Source organism: Lachnellula hyalina (assembly GCF_007821495.1).
Source record: "Lachnellula hyalina strain CBS 185.66 chromosome Unknown contig00058, whole genome shotgun sequence".
Taxonomy (NCBI): domain Eukaryota; kingdom Fungi; phylum Ascomycota; class Leotiomycetes; order Helotiales; family Lachnaceae; genus Lachnellula; species Lachnellula hyalina.
Window position 1 is genome coordinate 1 of NW_022157172.1, and position 27,040 is coordinate 27,040.

The following is a 27,040-nucleotide window of genomic DNA, read 5'->3' on the forward strand; positions in this document are numbered from 1 at the left end:
GATATATCCGTAGTTATGCCCTCTCCTCTCTCTTCCCTTCCCTTCCCTTCCCTTTCCTCCCCATTTCGCTGTGCATTTAGCAATCGCCGTAGATGTTTCTCTAATTGTGTATATACGCACCTTTTCCTCCTAACATAATACTTCACTTTCATATGTTGCTATTCCAGTACGCAGAAGTTATCATTGAACATGAACATCCCACTTTGTGCCATTCTGGCATGAACAGATCTCCCTTCCATTTCTTTCTTTCTTAGCTTGGCTTGCTCGCTTGGTCACGGTCACGGTCACGGTCACGGTCACATTTCATTGGGTTTCAAGGGCGACTGTCTCCGTAGATCTAGATGCACATCGAAAGTGTCAGCAACGCGATTTGGTTATTATGTTATTATTCACCCAGATGGTGGCGAGAGTACCAATTGAGTACAGTCGATCCGAGTATCGGAGAATGCTGTCACGTTCTCCAGAAAGAATTGCCTCTCTTTTAAAAGGATTCACGATTACACCGAGTATATTGGGAGTCTCAAAGTCACTTGACTATTCCTCTGCCGTCATCCAACATCATCTCATTTCATCCGAGTCAAAAGTCCAAGTGATAAGACATACGAATTTCACCTCGAGGTAGGCCTGTCAGTGTTATTCAGAATCCCTTCTTAACTTAGTCGTTGTTTTGTTGACAGGTACCGGACCGGTACGAACCTCAATTTGACGGTCCTGAGGGAGGATACCCAGTGTAGTAACGCTTGCACATATCACTGCCCGTCTATCTCGTGGTCAGGTTTTCCAGATTCTCTATTGTCAGGTGCACTTTTACCAGTTTCAAATTATTTGAATATAAATGTAGAATTAACGCTGTTCTCGGTGTGGAGCTTAGGACCTAATAGAACTTGTTTTGAGATTGCATAGACACGAGTTACTTCTGCATCATCATAATCAGAGACGACTATGCTTCTGTTATGTCTTATTTTCTATTACAACTATCACAGCTATCAAAGGGAAGATAGGTTCTGAAGACTGTGATTGGGGTAAAGTACGAGTACAGCGAACGCCATGTTGGTTGCTGTAGAAAAAGTGACGTTTATTGGCCTCCTCTACCTACCTGTGAAAAACCAACTTTCCTACGTTTTCATATTCTTGGAAGTATTGTTTTAGTAATTTCAGACCAATAAGTTCATATAATGCATTGGGGGAGAATGAAGATTGAATTCGGCGCTAAAGTCGAGGCATAAGTAGGTAGAATTGATGGCTTGGTGAGAGGATACTGAGATGTGAAAAGTTACGGAGGGAGTAATTCAGCAGTAAATTTTAATAGCAAGCTATACATACCTAAAATGCCATATCAATCAAAGTCTTCATCTCAATCAAAGAGACCCAGTGGCGTTGCGATTGACCTTTAATTGGCCAACCGTTCTCAACCGAGCCCAACTCAAAATTTCCAACCTCAGCCTCGTCTCCATTTCGGCCTCACATCTCTCTCTCTCTCTCTCTCTCTCTCTCTTCAGCACCGTCTATACAAAACAATGGCCTATCAATAGCATACATCCCTCCCAGCCATCAAAATGGCACAATTCATTCCCCGCGCCGCATTCCCCTCCCAACTCTCCCTCCCACGCTCTTATTTCCTAGGCCATCATGCCTCCGGCCTCGCGAGAATGAAAACCATGCTCTCCTCCATCGACCTGATCATTGAATGCCGCGACTACCGCGTCCCTCTCACCTCGCGGAATCCCTTATTCGAACAGTCGCTTGCTGGGCGGGAGAGATTGGTCATCTATACAAAGCGGGATTTAGGGAGTCTGGGGAGGCCTTCAGATAGACGGGTACACCCTCTTTTCTATCACCAACTTGAATCAAACCGCACGAATCATTAGCTGATTACTTGGACCTTGATTAATTACAGAGAGAAGATATAATCCGCCGCTGGCATCTCCCAAACACAACGCTCTTCACAGACCACAAATCCAAACGCGACATAAAGACCGTCCTGGCATTCGCCAAAGCCCACTCCATAGCCCTGGACTCCCTCCTCGGCTCGCGCATTCTCGTAGTCGGCATGCCCAACGTCGGGAAATCGTCCCTACTAAACGCGCTGCGCATGGCGGGCGTGAAACGCGCCAAAGCCGCGAACACGGGCGCGCAGCCGGGGGTGACGAGGAAGATTGCGAGTGGTGTGAAGATTGTGGATCGCGATGATGAGAAGGGCGTTGAGGGCGTGTATCTGGTTGATACGCCCGGCGTGTTCATACCGTTCGTGCCGGATTCCGAGGCGATGATGAAACTCGCGCTCGTGGGCAGCGTGAAGGATACGATTATCGCGCCGGTGACGCTGTGTGATTATCTGCTGTATTGGATGAATAGGAATGTGGAGGGCGGGGAGGGGTTGTATGGGGAGTATTGCGCGCCGACTAATGATGTGGTGGAGTTGCTGGAGAGCGTGTGTAAGAAGACGGGGAGGCTAGGGAAGGGGGGCGTGCCGGATCTAGATGCGGCTGCGCTGTGGGTGGTGCAGAGGTGGAGACAGGGGCATCTGGGGACGTTTCTGTTGGATGAGGTGCTGGAGGATGGGTTGGTGAGGAAGATGGATGAGGAGGTTGTCGTTAGTCTCAGTCAGGCCAGGAAGCAGAAGAAACAGGAGCAGGTAGCCAGGGCGAAAAGCAGACATGCTCCTGCTGATGTATGAGGTGATTGGGTTTTTGAGGCATTGCGAGGCGTTTGGGATATTCAGCTCTGGTGTTTGGGTTGGGCATTTGTGAAAGAGAAGGTGTATACCAATTTTGATACTATTAATATAAAGACAACAATACCTACTAAAACCCCATCATCGTACTCTGTCAATCTTTCCATCTCTCATTCACCACTCAATTTCCTGATCTCAGCCCAAGCTTCGCAATACTTGCTGTAGCATTGGGCTCCGTTTCCTAGAAACTTGCACTTCCTTCTTTCTATTACTTTTGTCTGGCTCGCATTCCCAAACACTCTCGCAAAGGGCAAATGAGCCTCTTACCGAGCACCGCTATAATTACCTACGTACCTATGTCCCCCCAACATCTATAGATGGGATTGATTTTGACACATACCTGTAGTGTGAAGAAAGACTGTTCCTTCAGCTCTCTGATCTTTGCTCGCCTTCGCTCGCCATTGGCAGTTCCCTTGAAGCGTCCCCTCGTCCTCTCGTTCTTTAATCATCTTACTATACGTGCTGCACACTATCTTGCGATATTCATACTGATATATGTAACATGATCAAGGCACTCGCTATATGTTCAAAACGAACGTAGTCTGAGATAGATCTCTCATGAAATTATACAGTTGCACTAAACATAGTATAAGTTTCCGTAATCATTGCTCCAATAGCTCCAAATTATCAAGAAAGTCCCACATTTTATAGACAATTATACAGAAGTCATCCGACTGCTTTTCGGGCATCGTATCAGATCTACCCCAACTTGTCAAGTAATCTCCTACGTCTCCTCTCTACCAACTCCTCTTGAACCTCATCGGCCGTTGGTAATCTCCAACCCTCCCCATCTCCAGAATCCCCTGGCAATGGTTCCCATCCAGGCGGAGCTTCTCTATCCTGGCCTGCTAGAAGATTCTCAAAAGCCTCCTTCTCTTTTTGCATTTCGTATTCCAACAACGTTCCGTCTTCCTCGTCGAGATTGTAGCCGTAGTATGAGGCGTCTACTTGTTTTCTAAGATCGGCTCGCGCATCCAGCGGCTTATCTTCTCTCGCTTTCGGTGTCGCCGCCTCGAACATCTCCTTCACACCCGGAAGTTCTCTCGCTCTCCCAAAATATCTGTACAACCATCAGCATGCATTCAAACACAACCAGCCCCCAAGAAATACATACCTATACCCCTTCCCACTCCCCGGAATCTCCCTCCCCTCCTCATCATACACCTTCCCACCCCCGCGCATATAATTCGGGCCTCCCAGATTCCGAATCTGCACCTCCCACATGTGCTTTTCCCTCATCGCCTTATTAATCTCATCATTCAGATCCCTGATCATGAAGTCGCTCAAGCTGGGGTCTTGAATCTTGCTGACTTTCCGCGAGATCTCTTTGAGGACCTGGCCGCGCCATTTTTCGCACGCTGGAATGGCCATTACTTCGGTAATCATCTTGGGGCGTCGCGTTCGTCCTGCGTCGATGATTCCGAGGTCTGCTGCTTGCGCTTCGCGGAAGCGGAAGAGCATTGATTGCGCTTTTTCTGAATTTCGCGCCTGCAGGACTGTCAGTACGGAATTGAAGACGCTGGCAGAGAAAATATACGTACCATGATTGCGACTGTATCTACACCTCTTGTAGAATTGTCCTTGTAATCTTGCGCTGCAATGTGCAGAGATGTCGTTGTTCTTCAAACAACGTTCAATATTTCCATATCGAGGCTGGGATTGGAAGTCAGACTAGCGGCCGCTAGCGCCTTCTATCGCGTCTCCATATCTTCAATCGCGTTTCCCCAACTGTCTTTCTTCTCCATACATACAAACGATACCTGCAGTGACGAAAACTTTCATCGAGCTTCCACGATGCAACAATCCAGGCAACTGGATGCGTTGAACATGTGTGATGTATGAACAGAGATCTTAGCAGGCTCCGCACCTCTTCTACTTCGTTTCAAATCCCTCTTCTTTCGTACATGTGGTTTTGCGCTGGGCGGATTTGAGAGGAGTTTTGGGGTTGCAGTGACGACAATCGCACCATCTTGAGACGCTCGCCATCACACTGCTGCTCTTGTGGTCTGTGGGCGGATGTCCTCAATGGGGGTTGAGGATGAAGCTCGTGGGCTATGGGGGATGTGGAGGGTGGTTGATGCTTCGCTGAAAGCGGAAATAGTTTTCAATCGGAGCAGCTTTAGTATGTCCCATATTTATCAAGTTACCATGCTTTGCTAATGGTTTCATAGATTTTCTTTCTATAAATCGGACTGGCACGAATCCCGTGCGATGTTTTGTGTTTTGCTACGAGCTGGAAGAGAGTGTTTAAGCCCAGTGATGACCAAGAATCCAAAAAGCCAAAATTGCAGCCCAACCTACTGTTCTGGATTTGCCTTGGCATTGAGAGACGGAAAGTGTTGGGAATGAGAACCTGAGAGCTGATCTGAGGGCCTTTCTTTTTGTTATTTGCACAACTCGCTTTCTGGAAGTGTTGAATCCAAAATTTCCGATGCGGCTATGTGCACGAAGTGGTTTTCTTGTTTCTTGCATGGAGCTGTGTGTCCTAAGAACAAGTAGTTTGGGGATTTCTCTAGCTGCTGCCGAGCGTGCTTTCCCTTCTTTAGCAGCAATATGCTTCCACTTTTATCGGCATTGCTGATTGCGTAAATGCTATAACACCTTATTTCTAATAGGTCGGCCTAACGTCTAGTACATCAAAGCAATCACAATCACATTTATTTCTGAGACTTGATACTGCTATCGTGTGATGCGTGATTAATGTATCAGCTCTTGCGTAACACAGTCCTCGAATACAGGCTGACAGATGGAAAATAACAAGATGGCTAATCCTGTCCAAAGCCATTCGTCACCTCTTGAAATCGTGGGGCTTTATTAGCTTCTGTCTGACGATTCGACGAACCATACCTTGCCTTTGCTTTCTCTATTTCGGTTATTCGTCTATTTGGTTGGTTGGTGGGCCTAAGCGGTTGCCTATGGCCGCGGACGAGAAAGTTGGAGCGAGCCAAGTTGACCTCTGGCTAATTGTACCACCGGCAAGTCGCACCTGCCTTTGCAATATTTCTAGCTAGAACCATGGCTTGGATTCCTGGATGCTGTTTCATCCCTTTCCAAACTTAATAGTCGCACCTTCCTATGTTGACACCTTCCATGAACTCACAACGCCGTTTAGATCTATATACCTAGGTACAACGCTCCAAAACTTCACGAATACTCTTACCTTCAAATTCCCACATCTCGACCATCACATCTTCTTTTGTTCTTTTGCATCATTCAAGACAACTCACACTTATTATCACTTCCCAATTTCAGCTCTAATACTCAAGCAACATCTCAGCGACAAGAGAAGCAATATTCACATGGCCGTCTAGCTTCTTCTACATTCACCCACTCAGACTTTCAATCTTAGACGTGGGTTCAAATTCAACACGTACTCTTCATCTTCACTTCCGGGTCCACGTTCAGCTTTGCCAAAGAACAGAATCTCTTCGGCGGACTTGTGGTTTCACATTCCCTGCGTACCATATATTTTCTTATTTTTCGTCCAAGCTCAACTTATACACAATCCTTACCCAACTATCAATCATCCACAAAGTTTTGAGACATTATTCTCGTCATACAATCACCTACAGAATTGATTAATCATGGTTACCATCCCCAATATTATTAACGGCCAGACTGCCATGCTTCAACCTCCCGTCGGACTCCCCGATCTTTCAACTGCCATTCCTAATGGGAATACAGAAACACTTGTGGCAGCACAACTGGCACAATATGATGTCATCAACCAGCAAATCCTCGACGGTTCTCACATGGCTATTAACCCGAATGTATTCCCGCAGTACGCAGACGGCGACGTGTTGATCATCTCCGGTGCTGGCCAAACATGGCGACTTCACAGCTCATATCTTATAAAGTACTCAAAGATCTTGGCGGGTCTGCTTGACCCCAACAAGGCTGCTCGTGTCACCAGAAAGCAGCGAGAGGCGGGAAGGACGATCAAATGGAAGTTGGAAATGGTTGAGTTTACGGAGAACCCCACTGACTGCCGTCTTCGGTCTTTCAAGCTTGTGGTAAGTTGTCCTAAGCGTCTAATCACATTTCTAGGCTCACTCGGACCTCATTTGTCCAATCTATGCATATGGTTTCTAGTGTGCCATTAATGTGTCAATTTTCGTGGATTGATGTTCTCTTGCAAAGATCCTAGGCTAAGCTTTTCACAGGAGCACTCGTCAAGGAGCACTCTGAGGTTGAACGATGATGTTGCACAGCGGAAAGACAAATACCATAAGGTCTATGATAATCTCTTCAAATGCATCTACAATATCGAGCCCAACCTTACCAAAGACGAAAAGAAGAACGCTGGAATAGACTACATTGCCGATGCCGCCGCTATCTTGCTTGCAGCCGAGCACCTCGACGCTCTCCATAGCCTCCATATCACCCTTGAAGGTATCTTCCTTCGCCTAGGTCAACTGCTCTGGCGTCACATGGCCGCAAAACCAGAGCGCTGGGCTTTCATGGCAGCACGCATCCGATCCCCAATCTTGTTCCGTGAGGCTATGGTCCATGTCGTCGGCAAGCTAGACATGAAGCAAAACATTGATCAGCGTTGGTTCATGAGCAATCCGCTCCGACGCAAGATCCTCGAACTTGCCGAGAAGAAAGTTAAAGAGGTCAAGGAGAAGAAACTTGAAGTTGAGCGTCGACTTCTGGAATACTATCCGCCCCGCATGATGCATATTCAAAAGGGCGATGTTGTTCCCAGTCGTGCAGTTTACGATACCGATATATACCTCTGGCAGGCCCGCTCTCTAGTTCAGCAGTACATATCATCCTCTTACTTCTCGAACTTGCATCACCGCGGTCCCGATGGAGGTGTCCATTTTTACCGTACCATTGGCCATGGCGGCGACGCGTACCTCGGCAAGGATTCGCTTGAACAGTTCTATAACTGCTTTATGATGTCTGGCAAAGGTAAACATTGCTTTTTGGACGCTTTGGACGTTATTAAGGAGGAATTGAAGCCGATTGTTAGGCATCTGCTGCATGATCGCTCGCAAGCTAAGCGGAATGAGGCTGACGATAAGCTTCCGTGGCTCACTTGCGCGAAGATATTGGAGGAGGAATTCCCGTGGGAGCAGGAGTAGGTGGTGGTATCTTTACGGTCATGGCGATATTTTGAATGTCTCACGGGGAGTGGGATATTTTTGATCAAGGGTGTCGGAGGTGGCATTCTTCGCCCACGTTATCTGGGCGGGCATTAGGTTTGGGCATCTCGCAGTGATATATGCAAGTTCGGGGTGGTCTGACTTATTTCTCCGAAGCAGATACATATATTCTAGCCTTTGAGTCATCTTTTATTTTACTTTTACATTTGCATTTGCTTTAGGATGGATGGATGGATGGATGGATGGATGGATGGATGGAGCTTTGGCGCACTATACGCTTCTGTCGTTCTCTCAAAATAAGTGGCACATTGACGGAACGAAGGAGGCTTGCGCATGGGGTGGCTCTGCTGGCTTGCTTATTTACGATTCGTAGATGAATACAAAAGCATGATTTTGAATCATCGACTAGCGGTGAGAAATCATGAAACATTAGGGGATGCTATGCATAACAGCCTGGGCAGTGGGACCTTTGGAAGTTTAGGGGTACTTCGCCATTATATGACCTCCTGGAAGCTTCTAACAATGTTCAAAAAGCCCTGGAACATTCCCACCAAATCTACTGACTTTAGTCAGGTGTAGGAAATTATCAAGCTTCTAGAAATGTCCCCAAGTCTCCTAGATATACGCAAGCAAAGCCTCATATCTGCAAGTGAGGTGTCGCTGAAATGTATCAAACACTCTACTATATATCTCTTAGCTCAGCCTACCATGGCCTGAACAGAGATTTTCAGGGGACCCCGCCAAACGGGCTGGGGCTCCACGCCACGACACGCCACGCCAAGTGTTGCCTGCGTCAGAGTGCAGGATTCTCCGAACCCATGTAGAAGTAGAACCCCAAAATCTGACATAAACACTAACCAAATCCCCATCCTATTTATATCTACACACGTATCCTAATTATCCTTATTCCTACCAAAATACCTGTACAGTATACCGTACGAAACTATCTATTCTACGAATTCGCTAGCTTCTCGGAAGCAAATAACCGCATACATCCGGGGGGGACAAAACTAGAAATACTAGCCGGCTGGAACTGCAGCCCATCTGAACTGCAGCTGCAACATACTCCGTAAAGCCACGCGGATGCCTGTCCTACCAGAATACAACAGGGGCCGAGTGGCGAAGACGCCATTATCGCGATCGAAACGCGGACGGGTTTTCACATATCTAGCATCTCTGTTGGGGCTGTCATGGATAGCCTACGCTCTGATATCGAGAATCACCATGGTGAACGCAGACGAAAGCGTAGATCAATATGGCCTCAACGCGCGACCGGAATTCAAAGACACGATTCAGATCATGGACCTCCCTGCGAAATACATCCCGGAGACCGGCAAGCATAGGAATCCCGGGCGGTTGGTCATTGTGGGGGATGTGCATGGCATGGAGGAATCCCTGGTGCAGCTGCTGGAGAAGGTGGGCTTTAAGGAGAAGCGTGATCATTTGATATTGGCGGGGGATATTATTTCCAAGGGCCCGGATTCGAAGGCTGTGGTGGATTTGGCGCGGAAGCTGGACGCGACGGTCGTTAGGGGGAATCATGAGGATCGTATCATTCTTGCCGCGGCGGATATGATGGCTGAGCATATGGATTTGGATGCGCCGGGTCCGAGCGAGCCGGTGGATAAGGTGCAGGATGTGCTTGAGGAGGTGTCTTTCAATCATGGGGATTATAAGGATAGGAAGCTAGTTAAGGAGTTGGGACAGAAGAGGGTCAACTGGTTGAAGGAATGCCCGGTTATCCTTCGTGTTGGGAAGTTGGGCGATATGGGCCAGGTGGTCGTCGTACATGCGGGTCTTGTTCCTGGTGTAGAGTTGGAGAACCAGGATCCGACTATGGTTATGAACATGCGGACGATTAAGCATGGGGTGCCTAGTGATGAGAGAGAGGGCCATGGCTGGATGGAGGTATGTATCCTCTGAGCCCTGTCCGTCTGTCTACGTACGATTGCTAAAACAATGGTGGCAGGTCTGGAATGAATTCCAAAAACGCCTTCCGAAGCACAAACGCTCCACGGTAATTTACGGCCACGATTCGAAACGAGGACTCCAGATGGAGAAATACAGTATGGGGATAGACACCGGATGTCTGAAGGGAGGAAAACTTTCAGCCATCGTCATAGAAGGTGGCCAGTCGGATCATAAGCACAAGCTAGTTCAGGTCGACTGTAAAGATGGGAGACAGAAATAGATGGTTGGAAAGAGACTGGAATTTTTGCTTTGCTTTTCTTTTCTGGAGTACAGCGATACCATATTATTAGGCAGGCGTTTTTGGGTTAACGGTTTGGGCAACTTGAAAAGAAAGAAAGAAAGAATGGATATACAGACTTACATAAAGTAAGAGGATCACTCCAAAGGTACATTTAACGACGCTTTTATGTGATTGCCTGCAGCGCTCTGAATATTTGAGGATTAGCCGCTCATAGTGCCAGGTGAGCTCTTTCGACCCACCCTCCTTATGTTACGATCTCTTCCAAGGTTTTTAGGTACCAGATCCAAGCACCCCATATTCAAGACTCAGAGTCTAATATATAGCACCGCTCTCCAGATCCGGGTATCTCTCAGTCCTAGCTACCTGGTTTATTTGGCCTGTTGGTATAGAAGTGGAGATGGTCTCCCCCCCTTTTTTTTTCTCGTGCGCTTTGAGTGGACACTGAGGAGAAGTCAAGCCCATCTTCTCAGCCTCAAGGTCGAGAAATAAGTTCTTGTCATCGTGATATATGCTCTCTGTTCTGTTGTCTTTCAATAGCATGGTCTATCGCTAAGATGGTCTGCGAATTATATTCTTGGTTGCTCAAGTGTCAAGTGCAAGCAATTCTTTACACCGTACAGTGCATGCCTCCTTAAAAGCAGGCCCTGCGTGAGAAGTCAAGGTGTATTCAGAAGACTGGGGTCATCTCTAGACCAGCTGTTGCATCAGTCTTCAAGGGTTGGATACATGAATGCAACGCATCTACTAATTCTTGTAAGAGCCTACCTAAAGCGACATGGGTACCGGATACTAAAGCGACTGATTAACGCAGGACTAGCCAGAGGAGCACCTCGACCTCGACTCTGCATTCGCTTCGATCGCTACCTACGCGTCCGGTATATAACTCTCAGCTACCCCCCGCTTTCGAATCTCGCAAGGACAGAAACTACGTTTTTATCCTCACCTTTCAAAACTGAAGTCTATTAATTACCCCCCAAGATCATACACCTCTACTCCTTTCGGCAGCTACGAGCTACGACTCTTTGCAGTTGCACTGCGGGACATTACTGCAGTGTCAAAGCTACAGCTACACATGCTAGTTCCGAATGGGCAATTCTTGTCTATCATATTCGACAACAATCAATTCGCTTCAAGATAGGAAAGTGAGCTGAAGTCATATGTCGAAATAGGCAACGCCGTGCTTATAATCATGATTCATTTCTTACATACTGATCTAAGGTGTGATCTTCTGCATAGGTACAGGTACCTTACTCTCTAGTAGGGATTCAATAGGAAGCGCTTTCTACGCCATCTTGAATTGTTCTAACACCGCCATACCCCCCGTCATCAACTGCCCGCAACGGACCTGCCCCTGCATACTGGCCGTCCATCGCTTATAACTCGGCCCACCATCTAAAATGACCGTCCCCATCGTCACATTAACGTCCAACGCCCCCGCATCTCCAAGATCCATCCAGATGGTGAAACCGGTCGGATCGCCACCGCTGACCGACGGCGGGTATTGGTCATCGCCTCCAGAGGGACGAACGGTCAGGGACGAGGCTTCGCAGCTCGAGAAGACGATTTCGCCGTCTTTGGAGGCGTATGCGGAGACATATTCGGTACCATCGAGGCCGAGGGTATCGAACCAAACGATCGAGTAGGCGCCGAGTCGGCCGTGGCCCCAGTACCAAGATGCTACGTTTTGTTGGAAGGGTTGGTCGCTCCAATTCTAGGGAATGAATGTTAGAAGATGTTTAATGTACGGATATATGGATGGATGGATCGGGAAGGGAAGAGTGAGTACCTTGTCATGATACGCTACGCCTTCAAACTCCATCTCAGTGCCCAAAATCGACAAGTTGACTGTTCCCACAGCATCAGGCATTGCGTTCGACCAGCCGATATGTGGCGCTACCGTCATGTCTTGGCCAGCTGTAGCAGGTCCACAGGGATAATGCGCTGGCGCCAGTGTCTCCAGCGTGAAGGTTCCCGAGATGCCGTGTTCAGGAGAATTAACATTGATCTCGTAACGAGATAGATCGGGGCTGCCGCTCCAGCTCGTTCCAGTTCCTACATATTGCCCGGATGAGCCATTGTCGTCGATGGTGATGTTTGCCTCCAAAGCATATATGAATATGCTGTCGCAGGTACCGTTGGGGAAGCTGTAGAATACACCTATGACGTCGACGTTGGAGGATGGTGGGACGAAGGGGAAGCTGGAGTTAAGGGTCGTGAAGAAGACGACTGTGAGGGACGTGAGTAGATCGGGGGAGACGACGTCGAAGTACCACCAGTCGAAGGAGGTTGAGTTGACCGCTGAGAGCTGAGGCCCGTCTAGGTTGTCATTTGCAGATTGGAAGTTTGCTATGATGTCCCCGGTGACTGCTTGCGAGGGGATTGTCTTGATTTGAGGGGCCCCTCTGGGAAAGATAGCGGTGGGGATTAGTGACGAAGCTGGGAGGACCAGGAGGAGCATTGAAAGCAGGAATGCGCTGCTTCTGGGCCACTTTTGGGACGCCATTGCAGAGTAAGGCTGGCTCGAATGGAGTGGAAAGGGAAACTTTGAAGCGAAAGTCAAAGATCAACAAAAAAGCTTATCTTGAGGAATGTGAAGGACTGTGAATTGCGAAGCAACAAATTCACTGGCGAGGTTATTGAAAGGCTGTCCAAAAAACCCCCGACCAATGGGAGACTGATTATGCTAGCACAGCATATAGTTGGAGTTGATTAATATCCCCATCCAGCACACCGTATTGCCAGAAACAGACCAGTGTCATGGCATTGCTCTCTGACTCTAGAGTAGGTTGGTAATTGCCTAGGCAGGTGGCTTGTAATTGAAGTAATTACGCGGCAATGGGCTCAATAGCAACGGACATGGTTTGTTTTTGATCTGCCCGCTTCCCGAGACTCCCACGGGTAAGAGGAACATGTTCCACGGACATGGTGGGCGATGACCAGTAATAAGAGTAATGGCGCGGATAATATTTCCACATGATTAGCAGGAAGTGAGTAGAGAAGACTGTGGCTTCATCAGCCTATTGATGCATACATATCCCATGCTTCACATTATCCACATCTGAACATTCGGCGGTGGCCCTTCCCACTTCGGATCCGTCTCATGCTCCAAGTCCCATCGAATGCTGTCCACATTGAACTGCACATGTTGAATCTCTGACCCTGTATCGCCCACCTCAACCTGTGTTGTTTGCCTCCCATCATACATCATCCGTGTTTGCCGTAGACCGCGATCATAATCATGCTTCAACACAAGCGCCAGCGTCTTCAAATTCCGCATGATTCTCACCTCACCTAGATTGGCCGGCCGGAAAACTCGCAGCACTTCCCATAACTGCGCATCAATAGCACAATACAGCACCTTCTGGCTCTGCGGGCTCCTGGCCAGATCCAGCGCTAGATCGCCTTCCGGACTGCAGTCTAGGTTGTCGAAGAAGATGGTGTCGCGTGTGAAGTCGACCCAGATGGATGATTCGAATTTCTGGGAGAGTCTGAGGTTTTCGTAGATAGAGGTGAACTTGCGCCGCGATTCTGAGCAGACGTGGAGGAGGACTGGAGGGGAAGAGTCGCTGGTGTATTGTTGTTGTTGTCTGTTGTAGCGTATGGGGACGACACGCGGGCCGGGGAGCGCGAATTCGTAAATTTTGACGCGCAGTTCATAGGGTAAACGGGCGAAGAGGGGGAAGGTTTGCAAGGAAGTCATGTTGTGTTTGGTTTTCGTTGATACTGGCGTTGTAAAAGGGAAGGAATATCAGACAGAGGTGTAGTGAAATCGATGATGCCGTCTTGGTATCCACAGGGCTAAGCGTTTTATGTCTCCTTGCTGTAGCACATTCAAACTGAGGCCTACTTTTAGTATGGAAATATTGATTTAGACTCTTCGGTCTGAGCTTGTGTTGCGGTTGTTGGGGGGCATATATTGTACATACAATATTTATTAAGAAGAAGCTCTCGACATTTGACCCCTCCCCTGTACATAGCCCTAGCCCCCCCGCCCCCCAACTAGCGCCTGTACTCGTACTCGTGCCTTAGTTCAACTTCAACATACTTCATCAACATTCTCAAAGCAACTGTTAACAATTACGCCTTTTGAGCACCACTTAACTCGTCATCAAATATTTGTAGCCACTGTCATATTTAGCCTTGCCAGTGGATAGTGGCTGATATAACTCACGACATTCCTCCGATCAGCCTCCAGCTCCAGACATGGTATCTCAATCAAGCCGCACGTTCCAGAGCGACAAAGAATAATTCGTGTTAATTGGCATCTTACTCGATGTAAAGTTCGACGACAAGTGGACAATCTCGTGCTGGACACACAGACTCTTGATCATCAACATCTGATATCCCAGTCCGCCTGACACATTATAAATTGATGCTGTTTGTATGGCGAGGTCCTCAAATGAACTATCTAGTCAACTACACAAAGCCTTCGAGATCACTCTCATCGGAAGCCCGAAGCAATTTCTACCCAGGGGAATACTAGACCACGAGTACCCTAGGGAAGCTCTCGTCCACCAACAATTCCATGTCTGTTGCGATAAACTCAAACTTCTGCCTGGTCTGAGACAGCTCAAAGCATGGGGAGAAGCAGGATACGCAGAGTACAGTTAAACAGCCATCAAAAAGGATCGCTGTACGCTCGGCTTTGGACGTCGCTTCTGATCTGAGAGGTAGAGGGAAAAGGCAATCGGTGAAATGTCGATAAAAGCTTATACGTAGCTTGGCGGCTTTGGAATTCACATTTTCCAAACGACTAATGGAAACTCCTCCAGATATTCCCTGTCGATGTCAGCTAATAGCGGAATCGAGCATCGCTATCCAGTGATTGAACCCGGTGGTGGAGACTGTACGGTCGAGCTAAAGAAGCTGGCCGAGAAGGGGATAAGATAGCCAGCGACAGCGACTGCAACCAGGAACAGAGACACTACATTGGCTAGGAAATTTGGTATCGTTGAAGTTTGGCATTGTTTCAGCTGTCTGACATGACTTCACGAGGTATGAAATATGTTCCCTTGGATTTTAGTATGCTCTACTTTTGAAACTTGCTATTTGTCCAATCCGCACTGCCAGCGACCGCCATTGCGTCGGTAATCTCAGCGCATACACGATCCACGTTCTTCAAAAGCGCAAGATCGTCTGTTTGCACGAAACAGAACTGGCCTTTGGGGCATAACTTCTGGCACTCAGAGGTGATTGTATCGGCTGCAGATTTCCTTCTTGCAACGATGTAGGCGCGGAAACCTTGTCCCTCGTTTGCATGGCTAGCTAGCGCTCGTAGGACGTATGTACCGATTCCAGAAGTGCTCACAAAGACGGCAACGAGGGGTTGGGACTTAACTAAAGCTACGTTGGCAGGTTTCACCACGTCGAGGCTGACCATGGCGGATAGGGCGAGGGTTTGTTATGGGATTACAGTAGAAAGAGAGTGGAAGTGTCAAGCAAGTGGAATCTCAAACTGTTGTATTGCTGGTTGAATGAGAAGTAGCAATTGAGGTAGGGAAGGAAGAGATAATGATCCGTCACTTATCACTGAACCTGCACTGCCTGCAGATATGATTGAACTTCCATCGTGATATCACCGTGTCTCTGCCGGTGGCATAAGGTTTATATAGAATTGTGTCACAAAAGCTATATGTTACACCTTACTGCTATATCGCATTCGCTTCCTTCTTTTTCATTAGACGTTAAAGCTAATGTGTCCCACATCTACTACTTCTGAGATGAATATATGGCCCGATAGTTTGAGTCTAGTTGATTAATTTCTTACTTAGATGCCCAGAACGTATCTCGGTAAGCTTATAGTACCTCTGATGTTTGGTCAATATAAAACAAGGTAGGTCCGGTCTGAAGCAGCGGTTGTCAAAGCTCTCCGCTTTTTTTCGCATTCGCTTAAATCTGAAAGGGGTGGCTGACAAGCGGGGTTATATATAGTTTTGCAATCTTGGGGCTTTCTTACTACATGAATGGTCGCCAACTTCAAACGGTATTGTCACGTCTCTGATCTTTCTATTTCTACGAACCACCTTACCACATCTTTGTTCTTTATTGATATGCTGTCTTGTTTCGGTTATAAAAGTCACCTTCTACAGCAAATCAGGTCAATATGATCAGAAGAAAAAAGATGATTCATTTCCTAGCTAACGAGCAAACTTCTTCCCTTGGCCCAGAGGAGTCAATGGCCTTTCTCAACTCTCACTTTGCAACCTTTCAGCCGTTTTGCCCCACAGCCCTTACACATACGAGCAGGTGAGGGTGGTGCCGGAAGTGGAGCACTTGGTCAGGTCCTTGTCGTTGACTTCGACCTCGGTAATGGTGCTCTGGCTAAGAGCAACATTCTCGCCGTTTGCAGTGGCGGAGCAATCGGTGAACGCAACGGCGGGGGAGAAGGATGCAAAGGCCACAGGCTGGCAGTTGCTACCATCCGAATCGCACTCCTCAAAGTCCTCGATGATGAACTCGGCGTCCGTCTGGCAAAGCGAGCCTGAGGTTTCATCAGTGAAGGTTTTGGACACCTTCTTGCCTGTCGTCAGGTTTTCTATCGTAGCCGAACCGCTGTTCGCGCTCGTGGCAGTAACAGACATCTTGATATCATCGCCCTCAGATATGGTGAGGCCCGTGAAATCGGCTGCGCAGAATCAGTTTTCTGTCCTTCATCCTTCACGTCTGGGACAGAACACTTACCAGCATTGTCGGGGTACCATTCATACCATGCATCGTAGGTCCCATCACCGTACCAGTCGAAGCCCGTCTGTAGGATAGCGGTCTGGCAGCTGGCACCGTCAATGCCAACCCAAGCCGAGCCCGCCGCGCTGGAGGAGCCACTGCCCTTGGGGGCATTAGCGGTAGCTGAGACGTCTGTGAAGCCCGAGCTCTCTAGGATGGCACCACCCCAGTTCGATTGGACAGTCGCATCTGGTACATGTTCCGTGACGGTGGAGTTTTTATATGGTGCCGTGCGCCTTCCCCGGCTTTGGCGGCGTGCAAGGTGACGGGCCTGGGTACGGCTCGCGGGCACGGCCGCTAAGGCTGCTTCAATACAGAGGAGTGCGGAGAGGATGTTAGTAGTGAACTTCATGTTGTCGATTGAGACGAAAGATAGAGTAAGGTTAATTGGTGGGAATGGACTGGTAATTTGCGTCTGAAGATTGCTAAGTGCGAGATGATGTTCAAGGAGAGGTTATAATCAAGATACTTATAGTCAACGACTGGCTATTGTAGTATCATGGTCTTGTGATGATGACCTGAAGTTTGTAAGCTGGGAGGCATTCTGAACTAGATGCTCAAACACCTTCCATATCAATAGGCATCTCCAGGTTGCCAGGTAGAATCATATTCCTCAAAAGGATGGTCCTATATGATCGGCGGACAAGTGTGATGATAGGACTATTATTGACAAGCTACCACCAGTACCAGGCAATAGGGGAGTCTTCAAAGGGATCAGTTGGATAAAGTCGGCAGGTCAGTATAAGGTTTCCGCCAGTTTAACAAGCTAATACTACGTAAACACAACGAGTTTCCTCAAGAGGACCAGTTTGTTGTATTCGGCAAGCTAGCGTGATCCCGAGACAGCTGTCGGATACTTCGTATCATGTTTACTGCCGGTCCGATAGGATTCATGTCTAGGCTAGGGAGCCCGGTTTGTAACCTTATAATCGTTATTACGAAATCTCTTATACTTTATCTATTTGAAATATAGCAAACATTATGTGCTGGTTGGACATGATTACTGCCAGCACTACATCAAACCAACACAACAAGACAATGCTATGTAATAGGCACTCGTATACGAAGTACAGATATATATAAATAGGGTAAGAAACAGTATATTTTTGGGCAGCCTAGTAATAGCAGTCAGGATTTGGCTTGGCTACGTGGAAACTTTTCTCCGCATTCTTAGACTTTATGATAATAAGGAAGGTGGAGTTTGATAAAAAGTAAGCTTAAGATCTAGTTATCCGTTTGAAGTCTAGCTAGTATCCGTATTCGGAAAATGCTGAAGCGGGGTTCAGGGGGCCTGTTGGCTCAAAAATACGAGGACCGAACGAGAACACCTTTAACTTTGATAAGCTTTTTGAGGCGAAAGCTTGTTTATTTTGTAGTATCTTCGAATGCGAATCCCGGGCTATAAATATATATACTATAGCTTTGCGGTGTTTATTAATGTTGACCTGCGGGGGAGGTAAATTTACTTGGCAGCTATCTACTGCCCGCCCCCACCCCCAGAATACATATTGTATGAAACTTTTACGTGATATGCCACCAATAACACTGCTCACTGTAGTCAATATAGGGAGATAGTAATCCCGAATAGTACTGTAGCAATCGGCCGCTAAGCGGAGCAGGTTGCGCATCGACGCTGAAATGATGATCTATTGTAGATCGGCCAATACAACTTCTGCCACATATTTTACAATATAGCACACCTTCATCGTCGAGGTATAATATACCGGTAGGTACGTATACGAGTAATCTTTTACATTAATATACAACTCACACTGTAGAGCACGCCCACTAATCAATCATAACAGCTACACATCAAACTTCGCAACTTCCTCCGGATGACGGGCAATAACAAGTTTCAATGCCGCAGCCTAGATAAGATATTATCGTCCTCTGCTAACCCTGCGGGTCCTAAAAGGAATAGCCTGTTTCACCTCCTTTCCTGACTCCCAGGGAGTTCCTTTTCCCTCAGAACTTCAGAAGGCCATGAAATCTTCAGATCGTCTGGTCAATCCACGCCGCAGAATCACAAAACGACTGATCAGAAACTACAAAGGCATTTGATGAGTTCTGTGTGGTGAAGCCAAAACAAGTGCCCGGATGATCATCATTATCAAGGCTATTTCGCCAACACACGGCATTGCAAATTTGATTGTGGCCTAACGCAATGCTAGAAGCGCTTTGCACATTATATGCGGCGCATAAGTTAATGCAGCTGTCTAGGCTTGATGCCTTCTGGTTCACCGAATTTTCGTTAGACGCTGCGTTGATATTGAGAAAGGTTTTGCCGCACATCTTGCGGAAGTTCATGGTAGTTGAGCCAAGAGATATGCCGTAAAGTGTGTTGTTAGATGAAGGGCAGTCGCGGAGGAGGGTGTAGGAGGGACCGATGATTTGCGTGGTCGAAGCGGCTTGTGTGCTTGTCAGAGACGGAGCGTTTGAGTTTGTGGATTGGCTGCTGCTTGCAGCAGACGTTGTTGGAGGCTGCACCGATACTTCTGAGCTTGTTGGAGAGGGAGTCGTTGAGTTTATGGACTGGCCACTGCTGGTGGCAGACGTGTTTGAACGCTGCACTGAAGTTTCTGAATTGGGAAAAGAAGATTCAGCGACACTGCTGGTTTTTGAAGCCAGACTTCCTCCAACGCCGCCACCCACTGCGGCTCCAATAATCACTACTATTCCGACAATCGCGATCCAAAATGTCCTCAGGGCCAAGCCACAAATGCGACGATCTTGGTTGACTGGAGAATTGTACGGCTCATTAATACAGAGAAGATGAGCTTTTGACAGACTGGAATTGGTCTTATCAAGTTCGAGTCCTGCCGGACAATGGCTTTTATGGTGCTCGAGACCAGAGCTGGGAGCCACTTCTAGGTCTGAATATGGTGTAGCCATATTTCCTTCTACCAAAGCAATTGCATGAATTTTGGATGCGAATGACTAGGATGCGATCAAAAGCGCATAACCAAATCCAAAGTATCTTAGAGGAGAAGCTTTGAAGTGTAGCATAGTAGTAAAGCTAAGCGCCTGTTACCACAGGACATCCTCCTGTAATTGTCATCGCGGTTTCACCTCGTCTAAGAATAAATAGTTGCATGTCAACTATATATATCTATCGATTACTGATACACCTATTATCCAGTGCACAGCATGAACGGGGTCGGAAATGCAAGCTGCACGTCTTGCATATGCGAGGCATGAAAGCCTGACCAGGCAAGCTTTACACATGTTTTCTTGCACAAAGAGATCCGGACTCTATATGAACTACAAACCCTTATATATTGCAACTTGGTCTCTTAAAGTAGGTATTTCCAAGAAGTATTGAATTACTATTTTTATATTTTCTTTGAATAAAGAGTTGAGTTGTTACCCCCCAGCTTCTTCCAACTTTCTTACACGAGCCGCCTCAGCCTGACGTCGCAGCATTGTCTGGTCCTGACGGTTTGAATATTTCCTTCGCTTCCTTAATTTCGGACTCGAGGTTATTGTTTGGAGATATGTCGAAAGCCATCTCCATATTGTAAATCCCGCGTTTAAGTTCAGCCTGAATTGGGCCATCTGGATGAATTCGGGCCGCCCTCACTTGCAAAAACCCAAGATGAGGAAGCAGTTCTGCTTTCGTCCTGGGACAAACAAGACGAATGTACATCAATATGTCATTTGCTCTGGAGGCAAGGGCAAGGGCTGGTCCATATCGGCCAATATTCCTTTCCATTTTCGAGGCAATTATGTAGACCTGGATTTGAACAAATCCGATCTCGTTCTGGGCAGTATCAACCCCCCCGCAAGGTCAGCAGCATCGTAATACGTGATATGGCCTCTCCTCGCTTCCTCAACGCGCTTTTTCAGATCGGAGAATTGCCGCGCATGAGCAGAGACAAATCGACGAGAATGTGCAGTCACTTTAAGTTCTCGCCAGGTCCTCGGGGGCTTTCAAATTTACGAAGAATTTCGGAAGTTGCCCGAGTATTGCCAACGAAAGCGTCTAGTGGCAGATCTTGCGTGGTCCGGAATTGAAGTTGTGGCAACCAAAAACATCTTCTTGACAGTAATGGCATCAAGAAGATGTAGCAAGCTCGAAAGCTATCGGGTTGTCGTGCTTGCAAACATCAAACGATGGGAGCCCCCGGTGTCCTAGTGTTCTTTTGGAGTTAATTTGATTGTGAGCGCATAGCTTCCAGCTTTCTTCTAGTCCCCATTCCTCATACCAATCAAAGGGACTGCAAATTCCCAGTCACTATTCCGAATGCTGGGGCTCCAGGCCGTCTCAATAGAAATGAAAGCATTACTCGAGCGAGAGTATTTGAGGCTTTCAGTGGATATCTGCTTATTGATTTGGAAAAGCGCCACTGCGAAGTTCAAGTGTTGTCGACATGGCCTCTCCTGTCTCTTGAGGATAGGAATATGAGTTCCAGTTTCCCACTTGGCTCGATGGATGATACATTCTGGTCTAATAGTAGAAAAGTGCATATAAAACGTCGAATTTCAAGAGGAACTTCTATGAAAGTAGATCCGAGGACTGCCTGAGAAACCATCACGCCGTTTGATAGCTTCACCGGGAAAACACCGTTATCCTAAAGATTAATAACGTAGGTTGGAAAGTTGTTTATAATTGTTTATAAAAAATGTATAGTTTTACGAGTGAAGACACGACTATGTCCCTTTCAATAGCAGCCTTAACAGCTCTCATCGGAACATGACATTGTGAAACATTGCGCAACTGATTCCCAACACGCCACTTCCTCAAGAAACATGCCTACCTCACTAGAGGTTCAAAACAACTCCAAGTAGATAGACAAATACGTCCTCATCACAAACGTCACACTCTTTACATAGAGTCATTTTGTTTTTCATATCCCATATTATTTCATCCGCCCATCCCCAATCCATCTATGTACTAGCACCCTTCCCATATCATGCAAAAAAGTACACTATGTACGTCCGTCCGTCCGTTAATTCTTTCCCACCAAGCACAAAAGCCAAGCCAATCAAGTTATTAAAACTCCCCTTCCTTTTGCCTCCCTCTCCTCGACCCCTTCCTTTACCCCTACTCCCCCACCAATTACATCATATCAAAAACAAAACCAAAGAGTAGAACAAAAAGAGCCACCCTAATCATATCATCATCAAGAATTGAATCGAAAATGTATAGTAACAAGCTCGCGCGCTGAAAAAGTTGGAGGGGTGTGGTGTGGAGAGTCGATCGTAAGTGAAGACATAATTAGGTTGTGGTGGTCGAAGCTCAAGTAGAATCCTCCCGCTTCCCTCTCTTGGATCTCTCGTTCCATCTCCGCTTCCCGACTCTCGTTTCGAAATGTGGTGCGACAGCGATATCTTTGCCAGCGCCTTGCATCGAATCAAGGACTTTGGCGCGGTAGGCATCCACTGTTCGGTATTAGTGTCATGTTTATTCAGCGACGGGGGTATTGATAGGACTTACAAGCCTTTTGCAAGAACACCGTCTTATCCGCAAAGACTCTGCTCTGATGCCAGGTCAAGCGATATCCCAGATCATTCAGCTTCACCTCCTTGGACCGAACACTATTCCGCATCTTCGGGACCTCAACTTCGCCCTCGCCACCATCCGTGAGCGGCACATTGACTGCCATGCGACCCTTCTCCCGTCGACCACCTCTCGCGCTTCCACTCGGCTCAACCTCATCACCACCATCAAAATCGTCAGTCTCGAAGAATCGGCTTCCTCTTGCGCTCGGTGGCGGACTCTGCATCTCAAGCGGGAACCAGCTACGGGGGAAAACAGAGTTCTTCTTTCGGAATGAGTCGGGGATTTCCTTTATGTCGACTGTGTCCAGTGTAACTCTCACTCGGACTCTGTTGCCCTTGCCTGGATCATCGACTAGAATGAACTTGCGCTTCTTCGCCTCGGGAATATCGCCGAAGAGGACATTTCGTTCATCCTCGTCAAGTGGAGATTTCGCATGCGATCGCGATGCGGCGATGGGGGTGCTGTGGGAAGCGTGTGGCGTAGCTTGGTGTTGGCCGTGAATTGAAGGAGCCATGGAAGCGCCGCCTACGGATGGATCAGGAGGGTAGGAGCCTGGGTAGCCCGAAAAGACGTGAGCTTGACGAACATCGCCGTTTTGTTGTCCTGGCGACGATCCATTCGGTGCTTGGTGGTGGTGGTGATGGCCTTCGTCCATGTATTCGTCGTCATCTAGGTGCGCGCAGGATCAAATTAGCATCTCACTTTAGCCGGTAAGCGAAGTAGTGTGTGATGCGTAGGAATCGGAAATGACGGGGGAAGATATACAGGAATGCGAATAAATGATGAGGGGCAGGGTATAAGGTGGGTGACGCTCAGGGTAAGCAAGAAGCAACCACTTGCAATGATGTATTATACAAAGAAGCCAAAATGTTTAGACCCAGACAAATGATTCCGATCCCAAAGTCTTTCCCGTTCAACAGGTATATTCGCAAGAAAGGTATCATGACACAATAATAATATAATCACAGCTTTATCACATCTGGTGAAACATACCGACATCCTCTCCTTGAGTACTTCCATCAGGGTGGGTTTGGTGGTGGTGGTGAAGCTGACCACCACCCATCCCACTCAAGCTAGGCTTGCCCATGTTACCCGCACTACCTGGACCCATGTTTCCGGATGGTGGCATCCCTGGCGGACCAGTAGCGCCAGCCATGTGAGGAGTATGGGTAGCCGCCTGAACAGCCTTACGGTTGTTGATTTTCGCCATTCTGCGAACGCGTCTACTCCGCAATCGCGCGTCTTGATTGCTGTTTCTCCAAGAATCGACTGCTCTCTGGATTAATCCTCTTTTTCCACGCAGACATGGATTTAACTCGGCCAGAGCCCAACCGACAGTGTTACACTCCGTTTCGTACACGAGGCGGTTTCCTCGGTACTGATCCTTGCTGCAACAAGCGCGTGGATAAACACAGTTCTCCGTTTTAAACTCAGGACTTAAAGTGTCAACATTGACTGATTCCACGTCACATCTGATGGTGTATTCCATCTTCACGCGGTCTCGTGAATATTCGAAAGCGATCCATTGAACGCCATTGTTATCTTGCCGGACAACCAAGGGAGTTGTCGCTGGAATCGGGCCTGGCGCAGCATTTGGATTTACACCAGCGCCGCCTGGAACATTATTTTGCTGCATTTGTGCTCCATTTGCAGGATGCTGTTGCGGGGGCCCCAGAGGAGCGGCTGGTCGCGTCATTTGTGGCACATGTGGCTCCATCTTCGGTCTCGGGCTGCCGTTATCCCTTGTTGCTGTGGATGGTGTTGCGGATGCTGCTGCATCTGGTGTTGGCCCGGAGTTTGTGACATAAGAAGGTTTGGTTGCGAAGTCATCGATGGGTGATGCTGCTGTTGTTGTGGATGCGGCGCGTAAGGAGATGGCCCAGTCTGCGGTGCCATGGGCGGAGGGTACTGTTGTTGCTGAGGACCCGCGTAATACATCTGCGGATTCTGTTGTAATTGCGAACCTGGCGCAGCATACATATGGCGCTGGTCGTGTGCAGATGGAGAAGCAACTGACGCAGGAGAGTTCGATTGTGGGGTGTGATAGGATATTGGGGGGTATGGACGCGACATTTGTGTTGCCGCCATAATGTCGGGGGTATCTGCTTAGTTGGTTAGCTGTTGAATTCCAATACAAGCGCGTTCCGATGTGCGACTGCTTACCTGCAGATGAGTATGTTCCCGACGCGCTTGGTGTGCTATATGGACTCGGAGCTGCTTGTGTCGCGTAGTATGGCAGCTCGTGGGAAGGTTGTCCTCCTTGGCTAGGCGCGCTTTGGGGATATTGAGGCAGACCGTGAGTGGGAGCCTGGTATGGATTCGAGTGATGTGGTTGAGGAGGAGGGGCTTGCTGCTGGTGATGTTGATGTACAATGCTCGAGGGTCGAGCCTGCTGGAGGTGATGCGGTGGAGGACCCTGCTGGGCGTGGTGGGGATGATGCTGCATAGGAGGCCAAATATTAGCAATCTTTCTCAAGCTTGGTAGTAAATGCAGCCGCAAGAGATAATAACCATGGAGAGAAGCAAGTCGCGTCGCGATGATTGTTTTGACACTTAGGACATATGAAAGGGTGCTGGCAATCCCTGCGACGAGGGTGCTTCTGCAGGAGGCGCTTCCTTGAGTCGGATCTCTCTTTTGGAAAGTAGCGCCTGGAAAGAATGGAGAAAAAATGAGTGTTGCTGGTTGTGGAGAGCTGGGATAGGAAAGAAAGGGCGAGGGTATACCTCAGTATCTCAGTATCGCAAAACCCTTGTCCTGCTAATGCCTGCGATCCTATTACAAAAAGGTTTAGACAACAAGGAATCGTTTATAAGCGACGAGGTAATGTCCGAATATTGTTTCCTCCCCTCGCACAATAAACTTTTGATTGAAGTGGAGTTGTGACGAGGGTATTAAAGGCCTGGAATTGGAGAGATCTTCTGCAATATAGGAGAATATCAAGGAAAACGGGTAGACGGAAAAATGATCAGAGCGAGGATGAATGTACAGAAGAGGAACAGGATAAGACGAACGGACGGGGGTTGTTTGGACGGTGATGGCGAAGACCGCGACTAGGCAGGGGAGAGTTGAAGATGTGGAGGGATTTGCGAATGGCGGTGCAGTTTGAGTAAGGGTCTGGAAGGAGAGGGAGGTAAGAAGGGGCAGGGGGTGGGGTTTTGATATGGGGATATGGGGGAGATGGGAAAGTGAATAGAATACAGTGGCAGTGGGGGGACGACGACAGCGCATGGAAGAAACGTGACAAGGTATATATCGCAATGCGGTGAAGTGGACGGAGGGGGGTGAAATGTGCAGGCGGTGCAGGCGTGTGCTGACCAATGAGATCGAAGGACAATAAGAGGCCGGGAACGCTGAACGGGCAGCTAAGCAGTAGCCTCGGACATGGGAACAAGTAGCGCTTGCTGGAGTGGGACTAGACTCAAGCTTGCAGAGGGACTAGAGCTGCACTTGGGCACTAGCGCTAGCACTAGGACACCTTAATCTGGTGGGACGGTGGGACGATGGTGCGGATGAGAAAGAGGAAGGACAGCACTGGGCAACCTCGACAGCCTCGACAGGGAATCCGCGGGTAACAGTTTAAACAGAAGGATGACGCGTGGACTAGCAGCGGGTGAAATTGCAGGCTGGCGCTGGCTGGTAGGTTTGCCTGTTGCGCGGCGCGGAGTCTTGGCAAACCAAGCCACCCACCCATCCACTCACCCCACCCCACTATTCTGCCACACGAGAAACATGGTGTTTACTAAGCAAGCGAGCAAGCAAGCAGACAGACAAAATACCAAACCGACCTCCTCGAGTATAGGTAGGTAGCTAAGTAACTGAATGTTTCATCCGAAATAGGATGCCGCCCACTTGATGAAGAGTACTCTGCATCTCGGCTCCACTGTGCTCCCCGTCGCAAAATCCCCAATCCAGAAACAATTGTCAGGATCGTCACGCAAACGAATAATCCAATTTGCCCTGCAGGTAGGTGTGCGCGACATAAGGTACTCAATGAGCGGCATGGACAGGAACTCAGGCCAAAGCTTGACATAAAGCCACATCATACAAAGAACAGAACGCACTGAACTCAAAATCAAAGATTGGATAGAATAAAAACGTCCAAGACCACCGAGTAGCGACTAGCTGCATTGGGCAGCAAGGTAAGACCCTTGTCTCATGAGCCCAGTCCATTGTGAAACGAGTCCGTCAACTTTGAGCCAAGAGCCGTGGCCACCACCGCATACCATGCATGCATAAGCTAAGGTACTGTAATGGCTGGGCTGGGATCTCGAGTCCACCTCCGCGGCTCCCCACTGATCCCACCGGCCCCTCACCCGTGATTTTCTAGAACTGGAAAACATCCAAGCCACACCCAGGCGCATGCATCCCTGGGCCAAAACAGAGCGGCTTGCGAGTTCTGGCCCGATTCTCAGGTAGGAAAAGGAATCAATCGTGACTGTGTAGCCTATATGCATATGCATATGGAACACAAACGCGATAACAGAAATTCGATAAAATGGTTACAGGACTGGACTGGACTGGACTGGTGGAAAGAGCTGTGCTGTGTACTTACGTGATCGCCCGCCACGGCAACACCTGGTTCCTCTTTGTATCCTCCTCCACTCTGTCGATGAGCCATCTCGGTAGATGCGCACGCAGCCCTGTTGAAGATACATTAGCCACAGCCCTTGATCATCCGGCAGCTACAAGTGTACAGTGGCGCCGTTGCAAACTATATTTTCAATGGTCGCCTCAAGAAGCAGTGCAGAAGCAGGGC

General features: G+C 48.2%; 8 protein-coding genes across 8 annotated transcripts; 2 read left to right on the forward strand and 6 right to left on the reverse strand.

The window, feature by feature from the left end:
- Window positions 1-1,556: 1,556 nt before the first annotated feature.
- Window positions 1,557-2,677, forward strand: mtg1 (Mitochondrial GTPase; the record flags this gene model as incomplete). The annotated part of the gene is made up of 2 exons (XM_031149998.1): window positions 1,557-1,817; window positions 1,898-2,677. The coding sequence occupies 2 exons, from the start codon at window positions 1,557-1,559 to the stop codon at window positions 2,675-2,677; spliced, it is 1,041 nt and encodes a 346-aa protein (XP_031005743.1).
- Window positions 2,678-3,433: 756 nt separating this feature from the next.
- ISY1 (Pre-mRNA-splicing factor) lies at window positions 3,434-4,278 on the reverse strand (the record flags this gene model as incomplete). Its single annotated transcript, XM_031149999.1, has 3 exons — window positions 3,434-3,794; window positions 3,849-4,230; window positions 4,272-4,278. The coding sequence occupies 3 exons, from the start codon at window positions 4,276-4,278 to the stop codon at window positions 3,434-3,436; spliced, it is 750 nt and encodes a 249-aa protein (XP_031005714.1).
- Window positions 4,279-9,069: 4,791 nt separating this feature from the next.
- Window positions 9,070-10,036, forward strand: YNL217W (putative metallophosphoesterase; the record flags this gene model as incomplete). Its single annotated transcript, XM_031150000.1, has 2 exons — window positions 9,070-9,753; window positions 9,815-10,036. The coding sequence occupies 2 exons, from the start codon at window positions 9,070-9,072 to the stop codon at window positions 10,034-10,036; spliced, it is 906 nt and encodes a 301-aa protein (XP_031005717.1).
- Window positions 10,037-11,339: 1,303 nt separating this feature from the next.
- asqI (Tyrosinase family protein) lies at window positions 11,340-12,560 on the reverse strand (the record flags this gene model as incomplete). The annotated part of the gene is made up of 2 exons (XM_031150001.1): window positions 11,340-11,768; window positions 11,844-12,560. 2 exons carry the CDS (start codon window positions 12,558-12,560, stop codon window positions 11,340-11,342), a joined length of 1,146 nt encoding a protein of 381 aa, XP_031005727.1.
- A 540-nt stretch (window positions 12,561-13,100) lies between these two features.
- On the reverse strand, window positions 13,101-13,757 carry LHYA1_G005052 (uncharacterized protein; the record flags this gene model as incomplete). The annotated part of the gene is made up of 1 exon (XM_031150002.1): window positions 13,101-13,757. The coding sequence occupies one exon, from the start codon at window positions 13,755-13,757 to the stop codon at window positions 13,101-13,103; it is 657 nt and encodes a 218-aa protein (XP_031005718.1).
- Window positions 13,758-16,299: 2,542 nt separating this feature from the next.
- Window positions 16,300-17,132, reverse strand: PRTB (Scytalidopepsin B; the record flags this gene model as incomplete). Its single annotated transcript, XM_031150003.1, has 2 exons — window positions 16,300-16,682; window positions 16,739-17,132. Coding segments are annotated over 2 exons (777 nt in total), but the record flags the coding sequence as incomplete, so codon positions are not given.
- A 1,640-nt stretch (window positions 17,133-18,772) lies between these two features.
- Window positions 18,773-19,672, reverse strand: LHYA1_G005054 (uncharacterized protein; the record flags this gene model as incomplete). The annotated part of the gene is made up of 1 exon (XM_031150004.1): window positions 18,773-19,672. One exon carries the CDS (start codon window positions 19,670-19,672, stop codon window positions 18,773-18,775), a length of 900 nt encoding a protein of 299 aa, XP_031005720.1.
- A 2,347-nt stretch (window positions 19,673-22,019) lies between these two features.
- On the reverse strand, window positions 22,020-24,729 carry LHYA1_G005055 (uncharacterized protein; the record flags this gene model as incomplete). Its single annotated transcript, XM_031150005.1, has 3 exons — window positions 22,020-22,162; window positions 22,218-22,952; window positions 23,277-24,729. The coding sequence occupies 3 exons, from the start codon at window positions 24,727-24,729 to the stop codon at window positions 22,020-22,022; spliced, it is 2,331 nt and encodes a 776-aa protein (XP_031005721.1).
- Between the last annotated feature and the right edge of the window lie 2,311 nt (window positions 24,730-27,040).